Raw genomic sequence first — 15,394 nt, 5'->3', positions numbered from 1 at the left:
GCAAAAGAGACACGGATGTAAAGAACAGACTTTTGGACTCTGTGGGAGAAGGCGAGGGTGGGATGATTTGAGAGAATAGCACTGAAACATGTATATTATCATAATGTGAAATAGATCGCCAGTCCAGGTTCAATGCATGAGGCAGGGCGCTCAGGGCTGGTGCACTGGGATGACCCTGGGGGATGGGATGGGGAGGGAGGTGAGAGGGGGATTCAGGATGGGGAACACATGTACACCCATGGCTGATTCATGTCAATGTATGGCAGAAACCACTACAATCATGTAATTAGCCTCCAATTAAAATAAATTAGTTAAAAAAATTTTTTTAATGTAAGCCCAATCTTGGAAAAACTAGCCCATCAGAAAGTTATACTGTCCAGTTCTGGTTTGGTCTTGCTCTGGTTAACGGTATTAGAATTTATTTTTTCCATCTTTTCCTACATTCAGTGCAACAGCCAGTATGAACATTCTTTCTCTTTTTAACTTGTCACCTCTTCATTCTCAACTTCATTTACTCCTCACAACCGCAAGGACCAAAACTGCCTTGCACATTCCCCCTTTTCACCTCATTCACTGGCCCTTCCTCTTCTACACAACAGTCTTTCCTTCACCTGCACCCCTGCGCTCTGGGCATTGCTATTACTCAGAACTGTTCGTCCCTTACTCTTGTCTGCTATACTTTCTCTACTGCTTATAGAGAAGGAGGCTTTTTTAATGTTTCACTTATCTCTAAGAAGCCCAATATTTTGAAAATAAAAAACAAAAATGTTCATTTTCATTGCTTCTTCCAACTTCTTCAGAGAATCTCCTGTAACAACCAAAGCCCTAAACAAGTAGTCAAGTAGTCACTCCCTTCATTTCCTAACTGGCCATATCTTCCCCAGTTCTTTCTAAATTTGCTCCTAACAAAAAATCTAGATTTATAGCTTAACTAGGATATCACTTTTCTACCTGTACCTGTATTTGATACCTTTGATCACATACCTTACTGAATCTCCTCCTTTTGTTTTTACCACCTATACTTCCAACATCCAATCATTTCATCTTGTCTCGTCTAACTATTAAGCTTTGAAACAAAACCCTTGGCCCCCTACATGTAGTCCCAAAGAGAGCAACTTCTGTTTTCCTACCTTCAACTCTCATCTCTAGGTCAGTTATAAGTTTAGCTCACTCCTCTAAACTCTTCCCATTTTTTCTGATCGCGAGATACTTTGTCCCATTTCCTCAGTCGCATTATAATTAAAATTGAGCTATTGTCCTTTTCACATCTTCAGTGGTGAAAGCATTTCTTCTCTGCCTCATGGTAAATATTATCTATTTTATTCATTCAATATCCTGAAGAAGAGAATACAGTGGCTCTTGATTGGGTTGAGCCCAAAATGTTTGCCATGACATTCAGGGCCCTCTTTACCCTGTCTGACCTTACTTCCCGCAATGTCCCAACGTGGACTTCGACGTCTTCTGTGTCTTCTTTCTGTTATTTAGTCCTCCCTTGCTTATTCCCACTTCCATGGCTTTACTCTTTCTACTTCCCCTGCCTCCTCTGAATGTACATGTCTTTTTATCTGCAGAGGTGCTCTCCTCCAAAAATTATTTTATTTATTTGACTTAAGTTCCCATGGCAGTAATCTTTTCATTAGAGCCCTTGGTTTTAAGTATAGTGTTACAGTCTTTTTTCCCCAAAGTAAACAGCACCTTCAGAGCAAGTGTCAGTTGCTGTTTATATCCTCTAAAGTACCTGTAACTGTGATAGGCACAGAGTAGGTTTCTAATGAATGTTCGTTTGTTCCCTGATTGATTTTTAGTAAGAAGACTGTCATCAGGAGCATGACAAGTTTTAACCAACATTCTTAATTGTATACTCAAAGTGTTTCCTCTGGCAGTTGTGATTTGACAGTTTACTATGATACTGCACATCAGGGAGTTGTCATTTTTATAATGACTTTATTTCTTTGAGGATTTTAAGAAATTGGAGTATTTCCGGGATGCTTCCATTTTAATAAATTGTTACTTTTGCATCAACCACACATAAATATGGATGTGTATTTCATACAAACAGAATATTGTACATACTTGTCTGCAACTTGCTCTTTTCATTTAATGATAGGTCTGGATATCTTTTCAAATCAGCATACAGAGGGTCTTTTCTAGTTTATATTATCCTGAAAATGTTATCTTTTCCGAATGCACATCAGTTGTTTCATTTTCTAATATAAGCTTCTGTGAGATAAGTGTGCACCATCTAAACATTTCACGTTCATTGTTTAGATGAATGTGATGGTCATTGTTTTAATGTTGTGTTCTGCTTGTCTCATGGGGATATCACTGTCTTAAGTTCTGTTTGGTATTTTACGAAAGTTTTTTTAAGTGAGGAGTTCCTAATGCTTTACCAGTAAAGGATGGGCAGCCAGGGGATATTTTTAAAAAAGGAGAGAGCTTTCTCTATAGAAGTAAGTATAGACGTTCTAAGAGTTACAGTTACAGCCCTTAACTAGACGACATATATTCTGTTTCTTGCTAGGAGTCAACCCTCAAGAGTGTTTTGAGTGCCTTATGGAACCTGTCGGCACACTGCACTGAGAATAAAGCCGACATATGTGCTGTAGACGGCGCGCTTGCGTTTCTGGTTGGCACTCTCACTTATCGCAGCCAGACCAACACTTTAGCCATCATTGAAAGTGGAGGTGGCATCTTACGGAATGTATCCAGCTTGATAGCTACAAATGAGGACCACAGGTAAGTACAGAGTTTTATGTTACTTTTAAATGAATTGGTAAGATTCATATCTTAAGAAAGACTTAACTGAGCAGTCTTTCGTGTAATTATGCAAATTCTGAGCCAAATTACATTTATGACAGTGAAACTATTAACTATTAATACCTGATTTATTCATTAACATTTATGCTAATAAAAGTTCATAGTATCACAAAGATGTCTAAAAATAAACCAGTGATACTTGAGAGATATAACCCATGTGTAGAATAAAAAATGAAAGCCATAAATATTACAGAGAACAAAATCCTTTCCTGTATGTAGTATGGATTAAGGGAATATGAGGTGATTAAAAAAAAAACCTGTGGTTATGATCCAGAAAGTACAATGATTCACATTTTTCTAGTGGAGCCATAATATCAGTAATCAAAATGTTTTTCAGCCAACAGCCATTCATCCAATTTATTAGAACTGTAAAACCTAACAGAGCACCTCAGATACAAGGCATACATTTTCAGAACTTGAGCTTTGCATTATCTCAACAAAAATAGAGTATCTTTCACAGTGTATTATTTATTTTATCCTGTATTGTTCCTCTCTCATTAAAAAAAAAAAAAAAAGACTATGGGACACTTGTAGTAAAAGGCTTTTGTAAAGAATGTAAATATCTTTTCTGTAAGTTTTTGATGCACAAACTACAAGCCTTACAGCCCTTTCATCTTCTCATGGAAGAACTCTTAAACTCAATAAGCACTCAGGTGTCTGCTGGACTGCTGAGAGAACTGCCATTGCTAAAGCTTATTGTACCTTTTTGCCTATCAGTTTTAAAGCCCACTAGAGCTGACTATGCTCTCATTAAACTTCATTTTACCATGCATTAAACAAGCCATAGCTCTTCAGATCTTAACATTCATTACGCTGACTCTCAACTCTTGTTTCTATAGTTACTTTTAAATGTTTTTAAAACTTTTTAGAAAAACTACACACACAATTTTCCCAAGACCACTTAAAAGGGGGAATATCAGTATTACAAATTTAAACCAGAGAGAGATTATCTAAAAGTCATTTTGCTGACCTGAGCTTACAGTGTGTTCTCTGACTTTGTAAAGATCTGTTAATTGATTCTTTTCTCTACCTCTTCTGCGATGTCTCTGTTATCAACATTGTGGAACCCCAGATGTTAAATTACCACAGAGTCCCTGTTCAGCTTTCATAATATATTTATACTCAGTAAACTGAGAAACTCTGTCACTATGTAAAGTAAATATATATTTGCTCAAGAAATGCAGAATTGATGAAACTGAACATTTTTACCTTTTAGTCTGACAGATGAGTACTATAAAACAATAAACATTAAATGAACTAAAAAGGAGATGGGCAGTGCTTGAAATTTATAATATAATTCAGTGTAGTTTTATTATGCCTGTTGTTACAAGTTTTAGCAGTTATCTTTAGCTTTAAATTTGTTCTCTTTCATTTTATTTGTCACTGCAAACAGATTTTTACCTTACTTTTGTAATATCTTGTTTTTATTTCAGGCAAATCCTAAGAGAGAATAATTGCTTACAGACCTTATTACAACACTTGAAATCTCACAGTTTGACAATAGTCAGTAATGCATGCGGAACCTTGTGGAATCTCTCAGCAAGAAACCCTAAAGACCAGGAAGCATTGTGGGACATGGGAGCGGTCAGCATGCTCAAGAACCTCATTCATTCAAAGCACAAGATGATTGCTATGGGAAGTGCTGCAGCTTTAAGGAATCTCATGGCAAATAGACCTGCAAAGTATAAAGATGCCAATATCATGTCTCCTGGTTCAAGTCTGCCTTCTCTTCATGTCAGGAAACAAAAGGCCCTGGAAGCAGAATTAGATGCTCAGCATTTATCAGAAACTTTTGACAATATTGACAATTTAAGTCCCAAAGCATCTCATCGTAGTAAGCAGAGACACAAGCAAAATCTCTATGGTGACTATGTTTTTGACACCAATCGACATGATGATAACAGGTCAGACAATTTTAATACTGGAAACATGACTGTCCTATCACCATACTTAAATACTACAGTATTGCCCAGCTCTTCTTCACAAAGGGGAAGTTTAGATAGCTCTCGTTCTGAGAAAGATCGAAGTTTGGAGAGAGAACGAGGTATTAGCCTAGGCAACTATCACCCAGCAACAGAAAATCCAGGAACCTCTTCAAAGCGAGGTTTGCAAATTTCTACCACTGCAGCCCAGATTGCCAAAGTCATGGAAGAAGTATCAGCTATTCATACCTCCCAGGAAGACAGAAGTTCTGGGTCTACCACAGAACTACATTGTGGGACAGATGAGAGGAATGCACTAAGAAGAAGCTCTACCACCCACACACATGCAAACACTTACAACTTTACCAAGTCAGAAAACTCAAACAGAACATGTCCAATACCATATGCCAAAGTAGAATATAAGAGATCTTCAAATGACAGTTTAAATAGTGTCAGCAGTAGTGATGGTTATGGTAAAAGAGGTCAGATGAAACCTTCAATTGAATCCTATTCTGAAGATGATGAAAGTAAATTTTGCAGCTATGGTCAGTATCCAGCTGACCTAGCCCATAAAATACATAGTGCAAATCATATGGATGATAATGATGGAGAACTAGATACACCGATTAATTATAGTCTTAAATATTCCGATGAACAGTTGAACTCTGGGAGGCAGAGCCCTTCACAGAATGAAAGATGGGCAAGACCCAAACATATACTAGAAGATGAAATAAAACCGAATGAGCAGAGACAATCAAGGAGTCAAAGCACAGCTTATCCTGTTTATCCTGAGAGCAGTGATGATAAACATCTCAAGTTCCAACCACACTTTGGGCAGCAAGAATGTGTTTCCCCATACAGGTCAAGAGCAGCCAATGGATCGGAAACAAATCGAGTAGGCTCTAATCATGGAATTAGTCAAAATGTGACCCAGTCTTTGTGTCAAGAAGATGACTATGAAGATGATAAACCAACCAACTATAGTGAACGTTACTCTGAGGAAGGGCAGCATGAGGAAGAAGAGAGACCAACCAATTATAGCATAAAATACAGTGAAGAAAAACATCACGTGGATCAGCCTATTGATTATAGTTTAAAATACACCACAGACATTCCTTCTTCACAGAAACCAGCATTTTCATTCTCAAAGAATTCATCTGGACAGAGCACAAAGACTGAACACATCTCTTCAAGCAGTGAGAATACGTCCACAACTTCATCTAATGCCAAGAGGCAGAATCAGCTGCATCCAAGCTCAGCACAAAGCAGAAGTGGTCAGACCCCAAAAGCCACCTCTTCCTCTTGCAAAGTCCCCTCTATCAACCAAGAAACAATACAGACTTACTGTGTAGAAGATACCCCAATATGCTTTTCAAGATGCAGCTCATTATCATCTTTGTCATCTGCTGAAGATGAAGTAGGGTGTGATCAGACAACGCAGGCAGCAGAGTCCGCTAACACTCTGCAGATAGCCGAAATCAAGGACAGCAGCGGACCTAGGTCAAATGAAGATTCTGTGAGTAAAGTTCCAACAGTGTCACAGCACATTAGAACCAAATCCAGCAGACTCCAGGCTTCTGGTCTGTCTTCAGAGTCAGCCAGGCACAAAGCTGTTGAATTTTCTTCAGGGGCCAAATCTCCTTCCAAGAGCGGTGCTCAGACACCCAAAAGTCCGCCAGAGCACTACGTTCAGGAGACCCCACTCATGTTCAGCAGATGTACTTCGGTCAGTTCACTCGATAGTTTTGAGAGTCGCTCGATTGCCAGCTCTGTTCAGAGTGAACCCTGCAGTGGAATGGTAAGTGGCATTATAAGCCCCAGTGACCTCCCAGATAGCCCTGGACAAACCATGCCACCAAGCAGAAGTAAAACCCCTCCTCCTCCTCCACCTCCTCCTCCTCCTCAGACAGTTCAAACGAAGCAGGAAGTACCTAAAAATAAAGCACCTAGTGCTGAAAAGAGAGAAAGTGGACCTAAGCAAGCCGTGGTAAATGCTGCAGTACAAAGGGTCCAGGTTCTTCCAGATGCTGATACTCTGTTACATTTTGCCACAGAGAGTACTCCTGATGGATTTTCTTGTTCGTCTAGCCTGAGTGCACTGAGCCTTGATGAGCCATTTATTCAGAAAGATGTGGAACTAAGAATAATGCCTCCAGTTCAGGAAAATGACAACGGGAATGAAACAGAAAGTGAGCAGCCTGAAGAATCAAATGAAAACCAGGAAAAAGAGGCAGAAAAACCCACTGATTCTGAAAAAGATCTTTTAGATGAGTCAGATGATGATGATATTGAAATACTAGAAGAGTGTATAATTTCTGCCATGCCAACAAAATCTTCACGCAAAGCCAAAAAACCAGCCCAGACTACTTCGAAATTACCTCCACCTGTGGCAAGAAAACCAAGTCAGCTCCCTGTATACAAACTTCTGCCATCACAAAACAGGTTACAGGCACAAAAGCATGTTAGTTTTACACCAGGAGATGATATGCCACGGGTGTATTGTGTAGAAGGGACACCTATAAACTTTTCCACAGCTACATCTCTGAGTGATCTAACGATAGAATCCCCTCCAAATGAGTTAGCTGCTGGAGAAGGGGTTAGAGCAGGGGCACAGTCAAGTGAATTTGAAAAACGAGATACCATTCCTACTGAAGGCAGAAGTACAGATGAGGCTCAAAGAGGGAAAGCCTCATCTGTCACTGTACCTGAACTGGATGACAATAAAACAGAAGAAGGTGATATTCTTGCAGAATGCATTAATTCTGCGATGCCCAAAGGAAAAAGTCACAAGCCTTTCCGTGTGAAAAAGATTATGGACCAGGTCCAACAAGCATCTATGTCTTCATCTGGAACTAACAAAAATCAATTAGATGGTAAGACAAAGAAACCGACTTCACCAGTAAAACCTATACCACAAAGTACTGAATACAGGACACGTGTAAGAAAAAATACAGACTCAAAAAATAATTTAAATGCCGAAAGAAATTTCTCAGAAAACAAAGACTCAAAGAAACAGCACTTGAAAAATAACTCCAAGGACCTCAATGATAAACTGCCAAATAATGAAGACGGAGTCAGAGGAAGTTTTACTTTTGATTCACCTCATCATTACACACCCATTGAAGGCACTCCATACTGTTTTTCACGAAATGACTCTTTGAGTTCTCTAGATTTTGACGATGATGATGTTGACCTTTCCAGGGAAAAGGCTGAATTAAGAAAGGGGAAGGAAAATAAAGAATCAGAAGCTAAAGTGACCAACCACACAGAACTAACCTCAAACCAACAATCAGCTAGTAAGACACCAGCTGTTACAAAGCAGCCAATAAACAGAGGTCAGTCTAAACCCGTGCTGCAGAAGCAGTCCACTTTTCCCCAGTCTTCCAAAGATATACCAGACAGAGGGGCAGCAACAGATGAGAAATTACAGAATTTCGCTATTGAAAATACTCCAGTTTGCTTTTCTCGAAATTCCTCTCTAAGCTCTCTTAGTGACATTGATCAAGAAAACAACAACAACAAGGAAAATGAACCTATCAAAGAGACAGAGCCCCCTGCCTCACAGGGAGAACCAGGTAAACCCCAGGCCTCAGGTTATGCTCCTAAATCATTTCACGTGGAAGACACCCCTGTTTGTTTCTCAAGAAACAGTTCTCTCAGTTCTCTTAGCATTGATTCTGAAGATGACCTGTTGCAGGAATGTATAAGTTCTGCAATGCCAAAAAAGAAAAAGCCTTCAAGGCTCAAGCCTGATAATGAAAAGCATAGTCCCAGAAATATGAGTGGCCTATTAGCGGAAGATTTGACACTCGATTTGAAAGATGTACAGAGACCAGATTCAGAACATGGTTTATCCCCAGATTCAGAAAATTTTGATTGGAAAGCTATTCAGGAAGGTGCAAATTCCATAGTGAGTAGTTTACATCAAGCTGCTGCTGCTGCCGCGTGCTTATCTCGACAAGCTTCATCCGATTCAGATTCCATCCTTTCGCTGAAATCGGGCATCTCTCTGGGATCTCCATTTCATCTTACACCTGATCAAGAAGAAAAACCCTTCATGAATAATAAAGGCCCACGAATTCTAAAACCTGGGGAGAAAAGTACATTGGAAACTAAAAAAATAGAATCTGAAAATAAAGGAATAAAAGGAGGCAAAAAGGTTTATAAAAGTTTGATTACTGGAAAAGTTCGATCTAATTCGGAAATTTCAAGCCAAATGAAACAACCCCTTCCAGCAAACATGCCTTCAATCTCCCGAGGTAGGACAATGATTCATATTCCAGGAGTTCGGAATAGCTCTTCAAGTACAAGCCCAGTTTCTAAAAAAGGCCCACCCCTCAAGACTCCAGCCTCCAAAAGCCCTAGTGAAGGTCAGCCGGCTACCACCTCTCCCAGAGGAACCAAGCCATCAGTGAAGTCAGAATTAAGCCCTGTTACAAGGCAGGCATCCCAGACAGCGGGATCAAACAAAGGACCTTCTAGATCAGGATCTAGAGATTCCACTCCTTCAAGACCCGCCCAGCAACCATTAAGTAGACCAATGCAGTCTCCAGGGCGAAACTCAATCTCTCCTGGTAGAAATGGCATAAGTCCCCCTAACAAATTATCTCAACTACCAAGGACGTCATCCCCTAGTACTGCTTCAACTAAGTCCTCAGGTTCTGGGAAAATGTCTTACACATCTCCTGGCAGACAGATGAGCCAGCAGAACCTCACCAAACAAACGGGCTTAGCCAAGAATGGCAGTGGTATCCCAAGGAGTGAATCTGCCTCCAAAGGGCTAAATCAAATGAGTAATAATAATGGATCCAATAAAAAGGTAGAACTTTCCAGAATGTCTTCAACAAAGTCAAGTGGAAGTGAATCCGATAGGTCAGAGAGACCTGTATTAGTACGCCAATCAACTTTCATCAAAGAAGCTCCAAGCCCAACCCTAAGGAGAAAACTGGAGGAATCTGCTTCATTTGAATCTCTTTCTCCATCTTCTAGACCCGATTCTCCCACACGGTCCCAGGCACACACTCCAGTTTTAAGTCCTTCCCTCCCTGATATGTCTCTACCTACACATTCGTCTGTTCAGTCTGGTGGGTGGCGAAAACTCCCACCTAACCTCAGTCCCACCATAGAGTACAACGATGGAAGACCAGTAAAGCGCCATGATATAGCACGCTCTCATTCCGAAAGTCCTTCCAGACTTCCCATCAATAGGTCAGGGACCTGGAAACGTGAGCACAGCAAACACTCATCATCACTTCCTCGAGTAAGCACTTGGAGAAGAACTGGAAGTTCATCCTCAATTCTTTCTGCTTCATCAGAATCTAGTGAAAAAGCAAAAAGTGAGGATGAAAAACAAGTGAACTCTATTTCAGGAAGCAAACAAACTAAAGAAAACCAGGTATCCACAAAAGGAACATGGAGAAAAATCAAAGAAAGTGAAATTTCTCCCACAAATAGTACGTCTCAGACCACTTCTTCAGGTGCTGCAAATGGTGCTGAATCAAAAACTCTGATTTATCAGATGGCACCTGCTGTTTCTAAAACAGAGGATGTTTGGGTGAGAATTGAGGATTGTCCCATTAACAACCCTAGATCTGGAAGATCTCCAACAGGAAATTCTCCCCCCGTGATTGACACTGTTTCAGAAAAGGGAAGCCCGAACCCTAAAGATTCAAAAGATAATCAGGGAAAACAAAATGTGAGCAATGGTAGTGCCCCTACACGCACCATGGGTCTGGAAAACCGCCTGAATTCCTTTATTCAGGTAGATCCCCCAGACCAAAAAGGAACTGAGACAAAACCGGGACAAAGTAATAACCCTGTCCCTACATCCGAGACTAATGAAAGTTCTGTAGCTGAGCGTACCCCGTTTAGTTCTAGCAGCTCAAGCAAGCACAGTTCACCAAGTGGGACTGTCGCCGCCAGGGTGAGTCCTTTTAATTACAACCCAAGCCCAAGGAAAAGCAGCACAGATGGCACTTCCGCCCGACCGTCTCAGATCCCAACACCAGTGAGTAACAACACAAAGAAACGCGACTCAAAACCCGACAGCACGGAACCCAGTGGGACTCAAAGTCCGAAACGTCATTCCGGGTCTTACCTTGTGACATCCGTGTGAAACGAGCTGGAAGGATGAAACTAAGAATGTGATATGTGTTCATTACAACTGCTATGTAGAAATTTTGTTTCAAGTGAAACTGTAAAAGACTGAAAAATTTTGTAAATAGGTTTGATTCTTTAACGTTAGAGGGTTTTTGTTCTGGAAGCCATATTTGATAGTATACTTCGTCTTCACTGGTCATATTTTGGGAGGCACTCTTGATAGTTAGGAAGAAAATGGTAAAGCCAAGTATATTTGTACAGTATGTTTTTCATGTATTTAAGTAGCATCCCATCCCAGCATCCTTTAATTATTGCTTGTCTTAAAATAACACTACAGATAGAAAATATGATATATTGCTGTTATCAATCATTTCTAGGTAATAAACTGACTAAACTTACATCAGGGAGAAATTGGTATTTATGCAAAAAACCATTCTGTTTTAGTCCTTGAGAGTCCATCTAACATCATAATCAATCACGTGGCTGTGAAATTCACAGTAATATGGTTCCCAGTGAACAAGTTTACCCAGCCTGCTCTGCTTTACTGCATGAATGAAACTGATGGTTCAGTTTCAGAAGTAATGAGTAACAGTTCTGTGGTCACATGATGTGCATATAGATAGCTATAGTGTAACAACTTACACTATTCTGTGCGCAAAACAAAAAAATCTGTGTAACTGTAAGACATTGAATGAAACTATTTTACCCGAACATCACAAAGTAGGTAGAATTTTTGCTGCGCTGTAACTTGTTGTATATTCTGGTATTTGAGGTGAGATGGCTGCTCTTTTATTATTGAGACATGAATCGTGTCTCAGCAGAAACTAAGTGAACATTTCAGAATAAATTATTGCTGTATGTAAACTGTTACTGAAATTGGTATTTGTTTGAAGGGTCTTATTTCACATTTGTATTAATAATTGTCAAAAAGGGCCTCTTTTAAAAGCTTATATACATTTTTTCTTCAAATTCTATGCATTTAAGAGTAAACTTCCTCTTACTGTAATAAAAAACAATTGAAGCTGATTGTTGGCATTTAACCATTCCATGCACTGGCACTTAACCGTTCCTGAAAGTTTAATGTGTGATTAGCACTTCCTGTTTAGTATTTTTCTTTTCTTACTCCACTGGAGTTGACTTTTTAAATTCATATAATAGCAATGTGAACTGCCTTGCATACGGGCATTGAACACAATAGGCCCACAAAGAACGTTTCTTTTTTCTTAGTAGAATTCTGTCCTTGAGAAACTAACTATTCTGAGGTAGAAGTAGTCTCTTCAAGCCCATCTTGGAATGTCACGGTCTTGTCTCTCCTGTTGCTCCTGGGTCTGGAGTGAACACCTTCCATCACCTTTTGTGTTACAGCAAAATTTCAGCAGCCAAATATAATCAGCACCTTGCCATGTTCAGAAAATGCTGAGACATTCAAGAGACTCTTAAGAAACCACTGCCTGTTAACGAAAACTTTGTTTTTGATGAGTAGGGTTGTGGGGTGTGTGTTTAAATGCCCCCTTCCTAACACAGCAAGGAGAGGATCCTCCTTCATGAAGGAAGATAGACTGATAAGATTTATTTAAAAAGCTAATATATCTTTCCAGAATTTGTTCTAAATAATCAGAGAGTAAGGATGATGATAAATGTTCACGTATTTGTTGAATAAATGAAATTTTATTTTTTAATGATAAATTCATGCACTCTGCATTTGGGGGTGGGGAAAGATATTTAGATATGGCAGTACACTGGGGAAAGGTGGTGACGAGTAAGCATATCTACCTGCTGTCTTTGAAATCATATCATAGAGTTAGTTATCTACCGCATACCTGTGTTTATTATTTACAGGTAAGGACTTTTTTTAAGTCCTTTATTAAAATGCCAGTAAATAAGTGCTGTGATTTGAAGAAAGGCATGTGACTCCAAAGCCCATACTCTTTCTACTGCTCACCTTTGGAATATACCTACATTTAAACTTTAGTCAAGTTTTATCTGTGTGAAATCATTTGTAAGTCCTAAGACTATTCTGTTTTTCTCAAAGGATGCCTTATAAAGGTCATATTTCTTTCCTGTTTAGTCCTGATTTTCTTTTTTTTTTTAAGTTACTACTGCATGACAATTTTTATAAACCACTTCAAATACTTTTATAGAAAAAAAAAATGGGATATAAGTGAATTAGAATACAATTGCCTTTCTCAAGGAAGGAAAAAAGAAAAAGATAACCTCAGTGCTGAAAATGAAAAAAGGATGCCCTCCATATCCCAGAAAACTCAGGAATTCCAGTAAGTAGTGCCTACTGGGAGAAGGTATAGTATACATTGACCATTGAGGAAAAAGTTCTGTATGAGACCCTCTAGTTAGAGACAATGGCTCTGAATTAGTAAAGGAGAAAATCTCAGTTCTAATTTTAGAAGTTCAGGGAGTGTTCCCATAACTGATAACAAGCCAAATAGTCCGCAGTTTACACTTGTAGGTTAGAAATGGCACACCGAGCCAGCATTGGGGGTTGGTTGAGTTGCAGCGCCTGTTGAGAAAAGCAGGGCAGTGCTCTGTTACCTTTGGACTGCAGCAGACAGAACCGAGGCAGTGGATTTCGAACTTGAGTGCATGCAGATCACCAAAAATGTTTGTTAAAGCACATCCCCATCCTTCCTAACTCAGAGTCAGGCCTGGGAACTAGCAGGCGGTGCTGATGCTGCTGGTCTGGGACCACTCAGAGTTACTGCCATGCATGACTGCAGTAAAGCTCCTCGAGGGACTGCCTTCAGCTCCAGCTATTCTTCTCAACCACTGGACTCAGCATCTGAGAAAGTACACCAAACTGCCTTCTCCTTTAGGCATGAAAAGATGTGAATATTGAGTTACAATCTGATACAGCCCATCTCAACTCCCAATAGTCCACAAGTTTACCAGACATGAATGAACAGGTAATTCTATATCTGAGGGATTGACTCATGTTCTCTTTGAAACAGTTATCTAAAAGGCAAAATTTCAACAAATACCTAATTTGGATTTGGAATAATGTCAAAAGAGACACACCAAGAACAGGGCAAAGAAGAGAACTTTGAAGAGAGGGCAAATGGACTTCAGATGAAAGAAAAATGTGCCCAGTTAGTATACAAACAACCACCAATGGCAAATTCGGTATTTGAGAAAAAACTTGACAAGTTTCTTTGCACTGACAGGAAAGTTAATGAGAGGGAAATAATGAAATAAAAGATAAGCCCCAAAGATCCAACTGCATTGTAAGAATAGTCAAAACGCTTTTCCCCCCATAAAGTATGGATTGTTCCCACAAGGTTAATGAACTGAAGGGATGAGTCTTGCTGAAGATGGAAGCCAGTTGCACTATATCATGTTTTCACAGTTTCCTTGCATCTAAATAGAAAAAGAACTGAGTGCCAGAAATGCAAAAAGAAAATTGCCAAGAGCTGAAGAATACTTGAGTAGTCAGATCATTCACACTTAACCAAACAAAAATAATTTCTCAAGAGTCACAAGGGTTGAAATAGAGTATATAAATTATATTTTAGTTTCTAATTCGTTCATATTAATGCTGACTTTCAAATACTACTTCATAGTGTTGAAACCTATGGACTTTGACTCCTACAAACTCCAGGTCTTTTTTTCTGCCCTTCTCTCTTCTGTGGTCTATAAAACTATTCTGGTTTTTGTTAGACCATTGATCCTTCTTTCAACCTGTTATGTTTTGTGTGTGTATAATATTGTTCTCGGTGCTAAATACACATCTGATATTCAGGATAACTCTACAGTTGTGACTATTTGCTTATTTTCTTGACGTTATGAGATTGTTCCTTTTTTTAATTAAAAATACTCAACATTGTGCTAGTGAAGGTGACCACTGACTATAAAGCAACATTAGTGAATGTTGCAAAAATTAGCTATTGTTAATAGCTATTGTAGACATTACCTGTCCCACCTACACAACCTTTTGGAATCCTGACATACAGTCTCACAGTTGATCATGGAACCTTGTGCTCATTGTTTCCCCCGGCCATGGCTGTTTCCACCAGAGGGGGTACCTGACCTAGAGGAGACTAGTTACCAAAGACTTGCAGGGCTTGTCTTTAAAAAAAAAAAAAAAAAAAGAGGTCAATTTTAAATAGAAGAGTCACGAAATTTCCAGTTGGAGATTGAGTGCTAGAACTGAAAGCTCTTGTAAAGTTAAGACTGAAGGTGCTCTGATTGGCATCATGAAGCTAAAATAAGAGAAAATGGGTCGCTAGAGAGAGAGGGAACAGGTATGAGGGAGGCATAGAAAGCAAGTGTGAGACATAACAAGAATGGCTAGCTCCTGGCATTACCACAGTTCTTGCTGATTCTGGGGGCTAGTTCTACTTTTCTTTGTGTTTGGAACATTTGTGACTTTCAAACCCACTTTGTTCCTGAAGTAACTTGAAACAGGAAACTATTTAGACACAGTTTAGTGACATTTTTTTTTTAATATAAAGTTTCTTTAAATCTTTCTTTCCTTCTTTCTTGAAATCATCTGTGGGGAAAAAGGAATAGGCTGCCTACATAGAAAAAAGTAGATTGGCGTCAGA

The 15,394-nt window shown here is 39.4% G+C and overlaps 1 protein-coding gene across 1 annotated transcript in view; it reads left to right on the top strand.

The window, feature by feature from the left end:
• APC (APC regulator of WNT signaling pathway) overlaps positions 1-11,696 on the top strand; it is a 134,714-nt gene extending 123,018 nt beyond the window's left edge. The window contains exons 15-16 of the mRNA XM_052646250.1: positions 2,522-2,736; positions 4,251-11,696. Coding sequence (XP_052502210.1) covers positions 2,522-2,736; positions 4,251-10,854 — 6,819 coding nt within the window. The 3' untranslated portion in view covers positions 10,855-11,696. The remainder of the gene's footprint in view (positions 1-2,521; positions 2,737-4,250) is intronic.
• Positions 11,697-15,394: the final 3,698 nt, after the last annotated feature.

The sequence above is a fragment of the Budorcas taxicolor genome, chromosome 10 (genome assembly GCF_023091745.1).
Source record: "Budorcas taxicolor isolate Tak-1 chromosome 10, Takin1.1, whole genome shotgun sequence".
Lineage (NCBI taxonomy): Eukaryota > Metazoa > Chordata > Mammalia > Artiodactyla > Bovidae > Budorcas > Budorcas taxicolor.
The sequence above is the reverse complement of the archived record's forward strand: the minus strand, read 5'-3'. Positions and strand labels throughout refer to the sequence as shown.